Source organism: Colossoma macropomum, unplaced genomic scaffold, assembly GCF_904425465.1.
Source record: "Colossoma macropomum unplaced genomic scaffold, Colossoma_macropomum, whole genome shotgun sequence".
Classification (NCBI taxonomy): Eukaryota; Metazoa; Chordata; class Actinopteri; order Characiformes; family Serrasalmidae; genus Colossoma; species Colossoma macropomum.
In genome coordinates this window covers 52,572,692-52,588,245 of record NW_023494792.1, presented here as the reverse complement: position 1 = coordinate 52,588,245, position 15,554 = coordinate 52,572,692, and the positions used below count along the sequence as shown (strand labels likewise).

Sequence of the window (15,554 nt, the reverse complement as noted above, 5' to 3'; positions counted from 1 at the left end):
TTGTGGGAAATGCCTTCCCCATGGTGCCACAATCTCCAAATATGAGCAATAACGGCCGTTTACCTTCGGACGGGGAGCTAACCAGCAGTGCTCAGACAAAAGGATGTAAAAAACGATTAAACATTCATTAAAAATTAAAAAAATCATTTTATTGCTACAAAATAAACTCAGATATGACGGTATAATCCTCCAGGACGGCATGTATGTTACATGTCTGCACTTTACTCTTTTCTCTTTGGCATGTTTCTAGAAACTTCAGGTTTTTGTGCGGCTTCTTAAAGGGGAAATGCTGCGTGCACGTCACCAGCCAGACCCTTGTCGACCAGCGGTGATAGGAACTAGACCTCTGAAGAGGTTAATGCCTATGAGAGCTCCCAGAAAGTTATTACATGAAATGATTCGGTATACGCCGTCTGATGGCTGATACATTGTCTTAGGATAGTTCTGTGATAAAGTTTTAGCGTAAAATGTATTTTAATCCATTTATTTTAATCCGTTCATGGCGGAGGGGTACGTACAGGGTGTTGTAAGGCAATATAATCCCCAAAGAAAACTTATTTGCCACTATGTTACCATCATCAACATTACATATAAAAACTCAGAAGACTCGTGTAGGGTCGCTGGTGGTTTTGGATGGTAAATTGGCAATATTTGTGTGGTAGACATGGCGACCCCTGGTTCCTATCACTGCGAAGAAAAGTGGGTAAATTTCTCTACAAATGAACCATTTCACATAAAACTACTCTAAATGCCTCTGTTTACATCTTGCGGATGAATTATTCCGAAATTTTGAAAAATTTGTGGAATTCCCCTGGTTTATGACGAAAATCATCTATACCAACGCCCGTTTATGTAATAATCACTCAATTCTTTCATAACATTTTTTAATGGACTAAATCATGTTGGTCAACCATTCTGCAACACCAGCATTCGAATCTTTGACGTTTTGACGTCTTTAGAACGTCCAGAATAAACCAGACTGAAGAAGGGTAGAACGTTCTAGAGCTGTGGTTCTCTGTCCTGGTCCTGGGGTACATCAGAGAGGGCTTGTTAATCTGTTTGAGTTGTATCCAGTGTGTTGAGAGAGGGGAAAATGGTAGGCCCACTGGTAGTCCAGAACCAAGAACTGGATTGAAGGTCTGGATTTGAAGACCTGTTTTAGATGCTTTCAAACGTTTCTGATTAAGGGTGTTTGGTCAGTGTGCTCTGGCCTTGAAACACTCTGTGTTTCATGATCTCCAGGTTCAGCTGACCAAACTGACCAAACCCCAAAAACCAGAAACTCTTGATTGTTGGAAGAATTTAAAACAGAGTTCATCAAATCAAGACCTTTAATCAATTTCCAGTACTGAATTTGCAGTCACTGGTAGGTATGACAATAGGTGGCCAATCGTGTATATCAAGTTTCATTATCAACTAACGAATACAAAATAGAGGACCAGAAACTGGACTCAGCACTCAGATCTGAAGACCTCTGACAATGTTCTCCCCATATTAACATTAGTTAGTTCAGACTGTTTTTATGGACCTACTGATGGTCATGGTATGCTCTAGATTTTACTGGTCAGTAAGTTAAGTGTGCCTCTCTGAGAACATTTTATGTATTTGAGGATTTAAAATTATGACACACCACTCTTCAAATTAAAAACCCCTAATAAACCTTTAATTAGAGCAGTTTAACAAGACAAGTGACAAATTACATTAAAACATCTGAAGCTTTAAAAAGCCTGGATTATTGTACACCTTCCCCTCTGGCTTGCAGGTCAGGGATATTGGTCAAAACCATACAATGTATTGAGACTGCCGCTGCATAATATTACATTTTACAGTTATAAATGTACAGTGTTTACATAAGATACATCAGAGAGGAAAAAATAAACATCAAGAATGCAGATGCAAGTCAGGTGACACTTTGGAGGCGTGCCACACCAATCCAACTTTACATTCACTCTCTTTACAGACTGCAGGAAAAAAGGAACAAAAATATATATATTTTAAAAAAAAAAACAGAGAGACAGAAAGAGAGAGAACGGGAAATGCCAGGCTACAGAAACAAAGGAAGATTACAACGATGTGTGCAAGAACCTGGTTTCTTTGAACATTTAGTGTTTTTAATATCTCACACAACACCAGCTCTGAGAGGTTGGACATAAAGGTCACCCCTGAACCCCCACTCCAAAATAAAAAGATAAATGAATCAAGGATAAAGGGGGTTCATTGTCAGCTAAGGAGTGATTTTTATTAATTAAAATCATGCGTGTACGTTTAGCTAGACATGAGGACTCAAATCTCATGTCATTAAAACACAAAATATTTAGGAGGATTAATAGAGGATCAACTATAATCTGCTCTTAAGCGATTACAGTCATTTTGGACCATTTTAAAAATTGTGAATACATTCCCAACAAATGCAGTGCCAGTCAATAAAACAGCACAAAATTAAGGCACGATTAGGTTATTTGCTGCAGAGAAGAGTGCACCTGTTTTTTTTGTTTGTTTTGACTACATGTGCATCGTTTGTACATCCCGCTGCAAATATTCCACCCCGTATTCACCTGCACTGCATTTCCCATATAAACAAAGCTCACACAGAGCAGCAATAACAGCGAATGAAGGGGCAGATTTACTAAACCCACTTAGCAACACCACTGGCAGGGATTGGTCAAAGAGTTTGCTGCCATTCTCTGCCAGCACTAATGCTGCCAAGTTGTCAGAACTTTTGCATATGCTACACGATTAAGTCAATCTGGCCCTTGGTGTTTACTTAGGGACAAAGTTTATTTCTAATACGAATTAACTCTAAAAAAATTGTATTACCTCAGAATATGCAATTACACTTTATTAACCTGTCTCATGACCTGAAAAGATACAATTGTAACATGACATGCTTTCTGTTTGTGAATACAGCTCAACACATGAAGAACCGCATGGCTTATCTGACCTTGAGACAAGACGTAGCCCTGCCACAAGCATAACTATGCACATAAGAAGGTCTCTAAACAGAACATCTAGATAAACTGGGCAGCTTCAGACATGAAGTTATCACTTTGGTGGGCTGTGGTTACCGGTGGATGAGGAAGCAAAGTCAACACAAACTGCACCAGTCATAATGAAAAGGCGTAACTTTCAAAATAAAGAAAATAATAATACATTAGAATATACTGAAAATACGATCAAGCTGGGAAGATTGAGGCGGACTGCATGAAGGGAAGGAATCAAGCAGTAAACTACAGAGGGAGCTCTAAACTCAAATGAAATTGGTGTAACTATGCTGGCAAGAAACGAATTCGAGCTTATGACAATTTGCAGTTTTATACAGATGATTTCAACCACCACCGTTCAACAAAATATTTACAGCACCCCTTCCAGAGTGTGTGCATGCCATTGTTTTTGGACTAAAAACTACAAAAACAACAAAGGAAAAAAAGAAAAGAAGGGAGTACATCAGCTAACACATCTTCAGGGAAATAAACATCCATTATATGATACAATTCAAAGCTTAAATATAGGGATACTTTAACCAGCACATGCAGCTATGTATAGCCCGACAGAACTCCTTTTAACTAAGGAGGGGAATAAGTTGCAGAAAAAGCGGAGGGAGGAGAGCAGAACCTCAGCAGCAGTTCCTGCTCTCATTTATTTCCTCAAATCTGAACATTAGAATAAATTGGAAGCCATTTTGTTTCCTTGTTTAATCCATATAGACAGTCTGTAAACAAAAAAGAAAAGTAAATGAAAAAAAAAACAAGATATATATTGTGTCCACTGCACCAAAGTTGGAGAGGAGAGATATGAACAACCAGCTCTTCTTAGCAAAGCTCTGATAATTCCACATATGTCCACCACCGGTATCGCTCCAGTACGCACATTTCTCCTCTTTGGCTTGATCTCAAAGATGAAGCTCACAGGTAGGCTCAAACCTTTCCGTGAGTGCTGTTGACTCCTCCAGCCCATAATGAGGAGAGAGCTCCTGAGCACGATTCTTGTTGAAGAGAAGGCCCAGGACAGGGGAGCCTCCCCAAGAGAGAAAAAGAGAGGGTGGAAGAAAGAGGAAAGGAGAGAGTGTAAGAGGAGGTGGTGGAGGTGAGAAACTGTTCGTGTGGCCCTCAGGAGAAGCCCAGGGAGCTGGATGTGCTGGAGCGCTGATGCAGACGGGCCATTGTGTTCATGCTGGAGCTGGAGGCCTTGAGGGGTGTGTTGCAGCCCAGGGCCTGCGGGAAACGCTGGTGGTAACGGTCCAGACGCAGGTACTTTACTGTCACCAGCTTCCCTGGAAAAAGCAACAAGTCAAGTATTCAGTAAAGCCCTGCAGCAGTTTTAAGCATATGGTCATTTGTACACTGCAATGCTGGTTCACAACCCCTCCTTCTATTACAATTACAGAATGCATTTACCATCAAACCAAGAGCCATGAAGCGCCTTAAAAGCTTTCCCAGCATGCTCCGCTGAAAGGCACTTCACGTAAACACAGCCCTATGGGAACAAAAGAGAGAGAGATAAGAATTTTCACCCATTAACACCCATTTGCGGACTTATATTCTAGGGTGAATGTTGCTTTTTGCTTGTCTAACTGCTTTGCCTTTACATTTTGATGCAGCAGTGAACAGAAGCCATTAGAGTAACAACAAACTGAGAAAACTCACCTCTCTTGAGTTCTTATCAACAGCAATGTGGACAATTCCATCATTGTCACTGCATTTCTCCAGAATGGCTTCATGTATGGCAAGATGCCAGTTTTCCCCCACCTCCCTGTTCAAAACAGAAGACTGAGTGGTGAGAAAACATCTGGGTCCAGAGCTTTAACTGGCCTGTCAAATGTATATGTTTACACAAGCATCTCAAACATGTTCACACAATGAAACAGTCATGGACCAGAACTGCTGTGTACTTTAGTGCCTACATTTCTCAACTCATTTAAAGCTGGGCATACATTACCCCACTTATAAAACCCTAACTAGGGATGCATCAATACCATTTTTCAGACCGAGTATCAGTTCATTTTTTAGTACTTAAGAATACCGATACCATACTGAGTGACCTACTTAGTAGTTGTTAGTGTAAATGAGTGTAATTTTTAACAGTTAAGCTGATAAAATCTAGGTGTTTTTAAATAAAGTACATTTGTTAGCTACGTTACGATGGTTACCCTTGACTGAGCAGCACTGCAGTATTTCTGTGCAGCTGTAAATAAAGTATGTTTCATAGTTTTGTTCTCATGTATCTCATCTGTCTCGTTCTGAGAAAAACTGGCATATACAGACTTTGGTACCACAAATGTCAACTTTCCCGGCTTCCGTTTAGCCAGTGTGTCTCCACTGTATTGGGGAAGTGGTTGTGATTGTGTTCATGTGTGCTTATAAACAGGCTAAAATTGCACAGTGTTTGTCTGGCAGTAATTTGCCAAGGCGTAAATGTTTCAAGTGACCAACAACTTTATGTCCGACCATCATAGCGTCACGTACACTTTGCTGTGTGAGCAGACTTCACTGCCCGCTTAAATTATTTGTTCACTATCAAGCAGTGTGCGCTAGGCTTATGTCACAGGGTATCAGATGGTATCAGATGTTAGTATTGGTGCATTTTTAGGAAGTACAAGTAAATGAGCACGGTATCAAGCCGAGACCCGATACCAGTATTGGTATCAATGAACCCCTAATCATAACAGATTTCAAAAATGGATATCACACTTAACATCAGTCTTTCTAGACCCTGGCACCCCCATGACTATGCATTGCTAGTTAGGTTGGAGCAAAATATGGACTGTCTGGAAAGCCCTGACAACCAGTTTGAGAACCATTGTACTAGACCACTATGCAAAATAAAAAAAAAAAATTAAATAAATAAATATTTGTTTGGTCACGGAGAGCACTCAAACTCCCAAATCCTGATACTGTGACTTGATACAACCAAAGCTAAAATTGGACCAGACTTGTTTGTGTTTTTACACACACACAAAAAGCAAGCTAAAACAACATGGTGAACGTTTTGAGAAACACAGATATCATTGTTTTACAGCAAGAGTAAAGACAATAGCTCTACATAGAACCAACAGCATGCTTAAAGGGTTCTTTGATGGAGAACGTGTTTCAATTGGTTCTATATAGAACTTTTTTGAAAAGAGTTCTATATAGAACCATATACAGCACATTCTCCATCAATCTGAGGAACCATTTTACAATGCAAAAAACCACTTAAACATGCAAATAGTTCTTCTTAGTTTCTATATAGACTCATTGTCTTTACTAAAGAATGCTTGAAGAACCCTAATTTTTAAGAGTGAAGTTCTGGTCCACACATTATTAACATAAAGGCACCTGCGCGTTTACCAGTGTTCAACATGCAGCTCCTCTATCTCTGCAGTCCGCTGCACAAACAGCATACATTTCTTAGCCTTACTCTCCCTCTTCTAGCTCCCACTGGATATTGCATGTAATGCTTGATTAGTTACCTTGCAGAACATCTCATGCTACAGGACTCATGAACATTTTCAGACAGGTCCAATCAAAGGCCTACCATCACTCTAGAGCTACACTGGAAAGCTAAATACTGACTTGTTTATCCTCTCACTCTACCAGTTTCAATCACATTCGATGGAGTTTCCAACCTGGAAAGTCACAACTTTCAAAAGGGGCAAATCGGGGTTAAAACACACTAAACACTCTAGTGAATAACAGGTGAAAGTTCCCCAGAAAACATTCTTATGACAAATCTTAACCAGAGCAGGTACTTGAAGAACTTACATTACAGGATCAAACATGTTGCGAATCTTCAGACATGGCGTTAAACTGTTTGGTGGCGAATTCCTCCGATCCAATGGGAATGCTGAAAAGCAAGACGGCAACAACAGTATGTTGAGCGTGGTGCCTTGGGAATCAGTTACACGATAGCCACAGAACGTCACAGGGACTCTTACCTTTACCCTGCCATACTTTGGAGGGCATACTGCACAACTTGTCACAGGACATGGAGGGCTGGAGCCACCTCCAGACAAGGAAGTCAGCTCCCCCGATCCTCTGTGTTTCTGTCCTGATGCGAGACTCATTGGCTGAGAGAAAGGACACAGCTCTGTCCCACACTTTCTTCATCTTCTTCCTACCATTTACACACAAAACAACACTGATCGTTTAGATCTTCACCAACATGATCATAACAGGTTCCAATGAGAAAGCAGACAGTGTTTATAGGTAGTTGGCCCTCGTAATTTGAATACTCTAGTATACATTCGTTATATTGTTATCTGTTTGTCGCTTAGTATGTAGAAGCTTTGTCATCTTTTGTTTCTCGTCCCCACTCCCCTCTACACTTTAACAAGTTTCCCCATTTTCTCTGAAAAACTTAAGCAAGATAAGCTAGTAAAACATAAACTGGTAAACAGCATTTAATAAGTGCAACAGCATTCGGGCAAAGAAGTGCATCCCTCAGCCACTCATTTACCTGCCACTGAAAGATGGCAATAAACAGATAGCAGACTAGCGAATTGGTTGCGCTAATTCCTATAACATCTATATGAATTTAGTGTAAAACACTAAAATTTCTCACCAATGCATTAATCCTGAATAAAATTTGTCTGCCTGTTAAAATTACTTCTCTCTCAATGGAGCTTGACCTTAGACCACTATGCTAGCAAGAGGAAATGAACAAACTTTAAATACTTATACTCTCCATTCAGTAAACCAGCTAAACTGACGAGAATTTACTTCAGCATCATCGCTGCTAAACAAGTAAGCAAAAATCCAGTCAGACTCATCCGTCTTCTTAGGGCTGTCCCCTTGAGCTGGAACCACTTACTGATTTATCACTAATTACTGATGACTGTATTGTAATCAATATGTGGAATTTGTTGCTTTTTGTATGAGTGTACACTTTGCATGACAAAAGGGACAGCTTTGAAGGCTCTAACAGAATTTGTTAGTGGGTACAATGGATTCAGACCTGTCCTGTGGCTGCACAAGTGAGTCTCGCACATGAGGAATGGGCAGGTATGGCTGCAAGTCCTTATTCTCCTGGCATGCCTCGTTATGGCTCCTCAGCACATCTGCACACACAGAAGTAAGCTTTTAAATGGGCATCAGATTCCACAAAAGTCATTCTGAAGGTCATTTATGCAGGACAAAAGGGCAAAAGACTGAACTGGTCTCCATACCTATGATCCTCTCCACCATGTCATACATCTGTCTGGTCTCCTCCTCCTCCCTCCTCCAGCGGTACTTCATGTAATACAGCAAGGCCCAGACAACACCAATGCCTTCAAGAACAGAGAGAAAGCATAGGATGACAAACTGAACATAACAAGGCTGTATTTTTGTAGCAGCAGCCTAAAAACTGAGTGCTGCTTCCCTTTTACACTGATCGGAATCAGCATGCAAATCCTAAATTTAATCATGAACTTAGGCTAAAATCAGTGTACAAGTAAAAGCTGAAACGCTGAGACCAACCAGCGAGGAAGAGGAGCACTCTGTAGATCACAGTGAAGAAGGCTCGTCGGAAGCGGCAGATGAAGGACATGCGTGGGTGGGTGGACTCCAGACGGGAGATATCTGACACTTCCTCCACTGCCTGTGCAGGGTCAGCTGCAATCAACCTGCAAACCACCAAGAATTAAGAGACAAAATGTTTACATGGTTGGGCCCCAAGTGCAACAAGACATGCACCATATTTATTAGAAATAACTGTATTTCAAAGTACCATAAGCTTTATAAAACATAATTAAAAACTGTTACAATAGCCTGAATGTTCAGCTTACCTTATGCCAACAATTTCTCCAGTTTTAATGATCCACTCCAGAGATATCTGTACCCAATCCTCATAGTCTTTATTTCGTAGCTGCACAGAACAATAGGACAATATGTACGTAAAATATATAATCAAATCCAATCTCACAGATCAAGCAATAAACTTTACCAAACACAGAATAACTAAGAGCTGGACTGAAACAGATGTGAAAAAAACACGTTTAATTCAAAAGAGACAGCTCATTTAGATTTACCCAGATTATTTAAAAGACACTTAACAGGAAGGAGGGAAAATAGCCATTAGCGGCATGTCAAAATGCAGCCTTACACTATTTGTGCAAACCTTAACGTACCTTCAGATACTCAGCGGCCTCAGAGAAGGAGATACTTCTGTTCAGTGGCTGGTTTAGGTCTTTGCAGTCATGTTCCCCTAAAAGAGAAGTCAAAATGCTATTGAAAATGACATTCAATTACATGTTTTATTGCTCACAATGTAACAAACTGCATTTACATAAACCTACTACAATTCTAGTGCTGGGAGATTCATAAAATAAAATTCAAAAGCACTACAGTTTTGTAGTATCACATAATATTAAAATTTTCCTTCATTAAATTTATTAGCCCATGCTTCCTGAGTGCTGGTACTCTGTGCTATGCCAAACCCGAAACAGCTTGTTTTGATTTCCTAGAGCAAATCTTAGGCCCTGTTCATACCTGGCATTAACAATTGACCTCAGAGATCTAATCATAAGTAGACAGCGGGATCTACAGCTGCTTACACCTGCCAATTCCACTACCACTTCCGACTGATTTTCGTTACTTGTAGAAAGGTGCTCTGCACATGTTCTCTGTCAGTCCCTCGCTGTATTTGTTTTCGGTCAAAAATGTGCCATGAATCCTTGTTCATGTTATTTATAAACTATTACAAATGTTTAGATCAAATGGATTATGATCAACATATAAACAAAGAAGAGAGGAAAAAAAAAAGAAAAAACGCAGCTCTTTTCGTTTTTGCTGCGATGAGACAGTTGATTAGACGGTCCTTCAGTGCTGCTGGGCTGATTGAGACACTTTAACATTCATACTAAAAATGTCATGTTCATATGCTTTCCTGACCATCTGGTATGATCAGAATGTGATCGGACGATAATGCATCTCCGAGACACAAGAGACCCCATTCACACCTCTACTTTGTGTTGTACACTAATGATGCACACTTTATATTAATGCCAGGTGCCAACAGAGCCTCACCCAATCGTGTAAAAGGTAACCAGACAAAAAGCAAATCTGCAGATACAGTCACAAGATATGACATTACTTACTATTACATGTGATTTTAAGCATTTTATACTGTTCTTTAACCCATCAGTAATGCTGAAACTAAATGTTAGTATTGTAGTGTGATACCAATACAGGTACAGAACTCCCAGTAGAGCCTGAAACATCTGACAGAACCAGACATGAGCAGTCGAGGCACGTCTGGTTCAGACAAATGTTTCAAGCTCTACTGAGAGTGCTATATCTGTATCATTATTAACGTCATCTCAAATGTGTGTCGGGCTCAAATTTCACATTTGAGTTTTCACAACCCGCCTCCTGCTTTTAAGTCCTTACTTTAGTCTTCACTACTTTCATTATGTTAAAGCAGCTATTAACCTAGCATGCTGGAGTCACTCACTCAGCACCGAGGACCACTCTTGTTAGAAAATGGGACACAAGCCGTGAACAGATTCAGGAATGTTCAGCTTAATGCAGCCAAGAGAATGCTTGATTTGTTTGGCCAAAAACACTTGTATTATATGTTTAATGTGCAGAAAAAAGTTTTAGTACTAAACAGCTGAAGGCTCCCATCTCACTATATCAGCACCACACAGTGTAACAACACAGCATGGAACGTTTACCAGGCTAAAAAAATTAATAGGTTTGAGATGCTGTTCAAAACAATTATCACAAATACATTTGTTAAAGCAATTTAACAAATAAACAGAAATTTATTTTGGACTGCTGATTATTCTACTATATTACTTCATATTGATACTTTATTTATCTGCATATTCATGACAGAAGACAGAAATATAGCCCTAGAATTTTGGGTTTGGGCCAAAATTTAAGAACAGTTTTAAGCTCCAACTCCCAGCTCTTTATAATTGACACAAATGAAACATTGCTATTGTCATAACAGTAAGCATAATGTTAAGATAAATTTCTAAATCAGCTATCACTGTTAGGCTACACTTCATAATATGCAGTCACCTGCAATATCAGCCAGATGATCATGCAGATGAAGTAGAAGGCTGAGGATGAGATCTCTTTCTCTGTCGGTCTAGAAGGAAAAAAAAAAGAGCACAGTTTCAGACGGCAACATATTTACAGTGACTCAGCCAGTTTTACTACAATCCTCTTTCAGTGCTAACCTGATGTGTTGAGCCTTTCACAATTAAAAATATGCTACCCACACCAGCATACAAACATTTGAAAGAGAAGAAAAAAAAGTAAGCAATCTGACTTGGACCAAACTTTTCTTTCTTTGTACAAGTGTAGGAGAACAGAGAATACATGGATATTCAATTCTTGATCTCAAATATAACATATTTAGGTTCTAATAATTTTAATTTAAAATGTACTAGATCCTTATCTTTTTTAAATTAACATTGAATTAAAATGTTATTTAACGAATGAGAGATTAATAAGTCTTTTATGAAGAAAATAAAGAGGTCACAAGTATTTACTTACATACGAACTGTCAAACTCTGCACCAAATGGGTGGCTCTTGACTGCAAAAGAAAAAAGCAGAATGAATGCTATTAGAGCAGCAACCACTATAAGCATTTTAAAGTCAGGTAAGTCTAGTGAGAAAATTACATTTTAGCAAATGTAGGACTGCATTTCCCAGTTATGACTGTTGAGGGCAGACAGATGCAGCGGTTGTGAGCATTTGAGTGTCTCATCCTTGCACTACCGTCTGCAAGGGAACATACTAAGCTTCACCCCTCTTAACATCCAAGAATTAGCGCAGCCAGATCTCCCTTGTGTCTCAGTTGGACGCACTAGCTCACTGAACCATGGATGGGGTCAGACAGGAAACAGGACACTGAGGGATGGTAAACTGAAGACGTTTTTGTTGATGAAAGCATATAAAGTACTTGTACAGTATCAGTGTGTTCCTTGAAAGGTGAACAACCACATGAGCCTAACAAAAGCCTAATCAGAGCGCTTCAGTTAGTCCTTCTGAAATATTGTAACACTAGTTGGAGCATTTCTGAAAGGGATTTTGCAACACTCATGACAAAAAGAATTCTGGAGAGCTGAGCACTCGCTTACGCATCACACAGTCTGACTTCTTCCTTTAATTGAAATAAAATAATCTTAAAAATAGGAAGGCATCAGGAAATTAGCATTGGTATTGGATCAGTATTTCATATCGACGACTATCCTGACCTTGGGTGTCATGGAATAAGTACTAAGAGAGGAAAAAGTGGGATCAGTGCATCCCTAAACAAAGCCACATCTAATAATTAGGACGTGACCCATATATCAGTTGGCCAGTATTGACAATCTGCAGTTTTGGCAAAAATATCCAACAATTAGCGACTTTTTTAGTCACTATATCAATAAACAGTGAGTTTTTAAGCCTCTTAAAGTTGACTCTGGCCATAAAAATTCATATTAGTCAGGCCCTACTATTAATAAGGACACCATACAGCAACCTAATGTAAGTGCCGCTGGACACTGTCAGGCTGCCAGCCAGCAGAGTCAATCACTCTAGCTTTGGCCGTAGGCTTCCCAGGTCCCTTGAGAGACGAACAATTAGGCCGCTTTAGCTCGTCTGTGACCTAGATGTCTGCCACTCGCTCTTCACTCAAAGCTCCCTCCCAGAGAGCCTCCATGGGCACACCACACGCTCAGGCTTTCGTAATACACCCACTGGGTCCTTCTGCCATGGTGAAACCAGACAGAAAACACGGGCTACTTTATCAAAAACTGAAACTTTGGACAATTCAACTGTCCAATTTGCCTCCAGCTAATCACAGTGGTGTGATAAGTAGTCTACTACTATCTTTCACATTAAGAATACAACTGAGAAGACATTACCTGCTACACGGTACAACTGAACTTGAATGTAAATTCTCTGGCCATCAGCTGCAAGGTAGTGTCGTATGCCAGCAAAGCTAAAGACTGTTATTGTCCAGTCTAACTGCAGGCAACCTAGCTTCATGATGCAGAGAACGGCATCACACACTAATAGAAAGAACGTTTTTTTTGCCTGTGTAGCCACAGAACTGTCCTGAAGTGAAGTACACAGCAAACACAGTTATTTAATGGTGAGAAAAAGCACATATCCAACCCATAAAGAATAAGTCTGGTATGCTCAGAGATCAAGCAGGGTTGATAGCACACAATTACACTACACTGAGTAACTGACTCATTTTGCTTCTTTCAAACTTTTCATTACTGCAGCACTGTGGTAGGTGAACACGGAGCGCCTACAATGAGACCGAGTCATACAGACAAGCAGACAAGAGGTGGAACACACACATTCCAGTGCCTTCAAGGGTGTATCACTCCTGTTTGGATGTTAATGCCACCCCCCCCCACCCCCCTCAACTGGGCAAAAGTGGCATATTCTGTTTCCTGTCTGAAGGTGCGAACACCTCAGGGTGACAAGTGGTAACGCATGCGTCTGACACGTATGACTGAGATAGTAAACGCAGCCATTTGAAGGATCTTAAGGAATATGCCATGTCATTTTTAGTCATAAACAATTTCAGCAATTTCATTTTTCCACATTTTGGTCTGAATGAGATGAGGTCACTCATTTAAAACACCATGCATGGATCTACATGATAAACTTATGCAGAAGTACAAAACAAGTTACAGACCCTGACTCATAAACATGCCTTAAAAGCAGTCTGAACCTCAAACCTCAAGGTCCTCAGCAACAATTACAGAACCTATTTTATAGGATGCCGAATCAGCAAATATATAAATCTGAATGAAGCAGTGGACATAAATCCAACAAAATTAAAAGGTATCATAACCCTTTTAACTCAAAGCAAGCAACGTGGTTTTATTTATATACATAGATTTTGTGTAGTCTTGGATTAAACTGCACTGCCAGTGATGTTCCACCATAAAGAGCCAGTTTCCCAGACCGAGACTAAGCCTAAACCTAAACTAGAACCTGCACTAAAAACAATTTCCAAATGTGCTTCACCAAATGCACCACAATTTAGTCCAACACTAGTATAAATCCATGCCTGGGAAATTCAGTCTAGTGTAAGCTTAAGCTTAATATGGCTCTAGAAAATCGGACTCTTTCAACGAGTTAACTGATACTTGGATTCTCAACTTCTTAGCATGCTCCAGATCAGAAAGATGAGTTTCTAAACTGACTGTTCACACATACGGCTGTCTTGACAACGAATTATAGACGAACCCAGGATACTTACTAACGACTCCCTCCGTGGAGCCGGAGCCCCGCATTCTCAGGTACATGAGACCGAGAAGCACGAAGAAGAGGCAGGCAGCGGTCAGGAGGAACATGGACAGATAATGTGCACTGAAGCCGCCGGTGCCTGACACCTCCTCTCTCCGAAACTGCTCCAGGAGCTCATCCTCGGGGGCCGGCTGCTTGCGTTTAGTGCCGGCCTGACCGTAGCTGTGGTTCGAGCCGGTATGGTTTGAGTGGTTGGGTCGATAGGTCGTAGAGAGGCTGTTATAGGAGGAGGAGAACCGGGGTCTGAGGCCGAGGCTAAACGTGCTACTACCGCCGGCGGCTGCGCCCTCTCCGCCGTCTACGTGGTTCTTGGGGCTGCTGCTGCTACCCATGTCCCCGCCATTCTCACCCATTACGCCAGAGCTGAAGCGAAAGGTATTCGTATAGATGCGGTTCAGGTCGGACGCGCCTAGTTCATCGCGCTCCGTGCTCCTTCTCCTCGGGCTTCCTTCCTCCTCTTCCTCCTCCTCCGGTTCCCTGCCACTTTTGGACGGAGACGGGGAGGCTTTCGATAAGCTTCGCCTGGACAGCAGACGACGTTCGCGTTGGCGTTCACGCTCCTCCAACTCCTCCTCCTCCTCCTCCTCTTCGTCCGTGTCTGAGTAATCCCCTGCTAGCTTGCTGCTATTGAGCGAGTAAGGCGCCCTGTTCCCGTTTAAAGCCCGGCTGCTCCTCTCGAAAGTCTCTTCTTCAAAGTTGTTTTCCTTCCTCAGCTCAACGTAATCCCTATCCCCCGCCAGGCTGGAGCCCCCTAAGCTCGCCTTACCCCGGTCTGCCCACCACGGGGACGACCCGAGGCCGCTTCTCCGACCCTCCAAAAGCCCAACAGGCGACTTGCTGGGGCCGCTCGCACTGACTCCAGCGCCGCTTTCTTGTGGAGGCCTTAGCGACTGCAGCCCCAGCCCGGAGCCTCGGTCTCTCCTAGAGCCGCTGTGGTTCAGGCCTGCTTTGTGCTGAGGCAGTTCTGCGTCCGACTCGTCCGAGCTGAAGCCCAATACAAACTTTCCGGCCCTGTCCGGACGCTTTGCGTTCAGAAGCTGGCGGCCGCCGGCCGGCCTGGCGCGCACAGCCGCGGCTCCCGCCGCTGGGTGGCCGTTACCGCCGCCGCCGCCACCGCTGTTGTTGTTGTTGATGCTAATGCTGCTACCACCGCCGCCACTGCTGCGTCCCTTGGCTCCCCTGGACCGCTGCTGCTGCTCCTCGCGTAGTTTTTTCAGCTTTTTCAAGTACACAGGCCGGGTGTTCTCCGTGACCGGACCCGGTGTGAATCCCAAGCGTTTTAACTCGGAGAAAAGCTCCTCGTCCGTTAGCTGCGCCGCCGCCAT

The 15,554-nt window shown here is 41.8% G+C and overlaps 1 protein-coding gene across 1 annotated transcript; it reads right to left on the bottom strand.

The window, feature by feature from the left end:
• Positions 1-1,641: 1,641 nt before the first annotated feature.
• On the bottom strand, positions 1,642-15,554 carry lemd3 (LEM domain containing 3). The gene is made up of 13 exons (XM_036577559.1): positions 14,183-15,554; positions 11,466-11,506; positions 10,986-11,055; positions 9,086-9,162; positions 8,744-8,823; positions 8,436-8,581; positions 8,144-8,245; positions 7,933-8,035; positions 6,914-7,092; positions 6,741-6,822; positions 4,644-4,749; positions 4,395-4,473; positions 1,642-4,270 (listed from the first exon to the last, which is right to left on the bottom strand). Exons 1-13 carry the CDS (start codon positions 15,552-15,554, stop codon positions 4,107-4,109), a joined length of 2,601 nt encoding a protein of 866 aa, XP_036433452.1. The 3' UTR covers positions 1,642-4,106.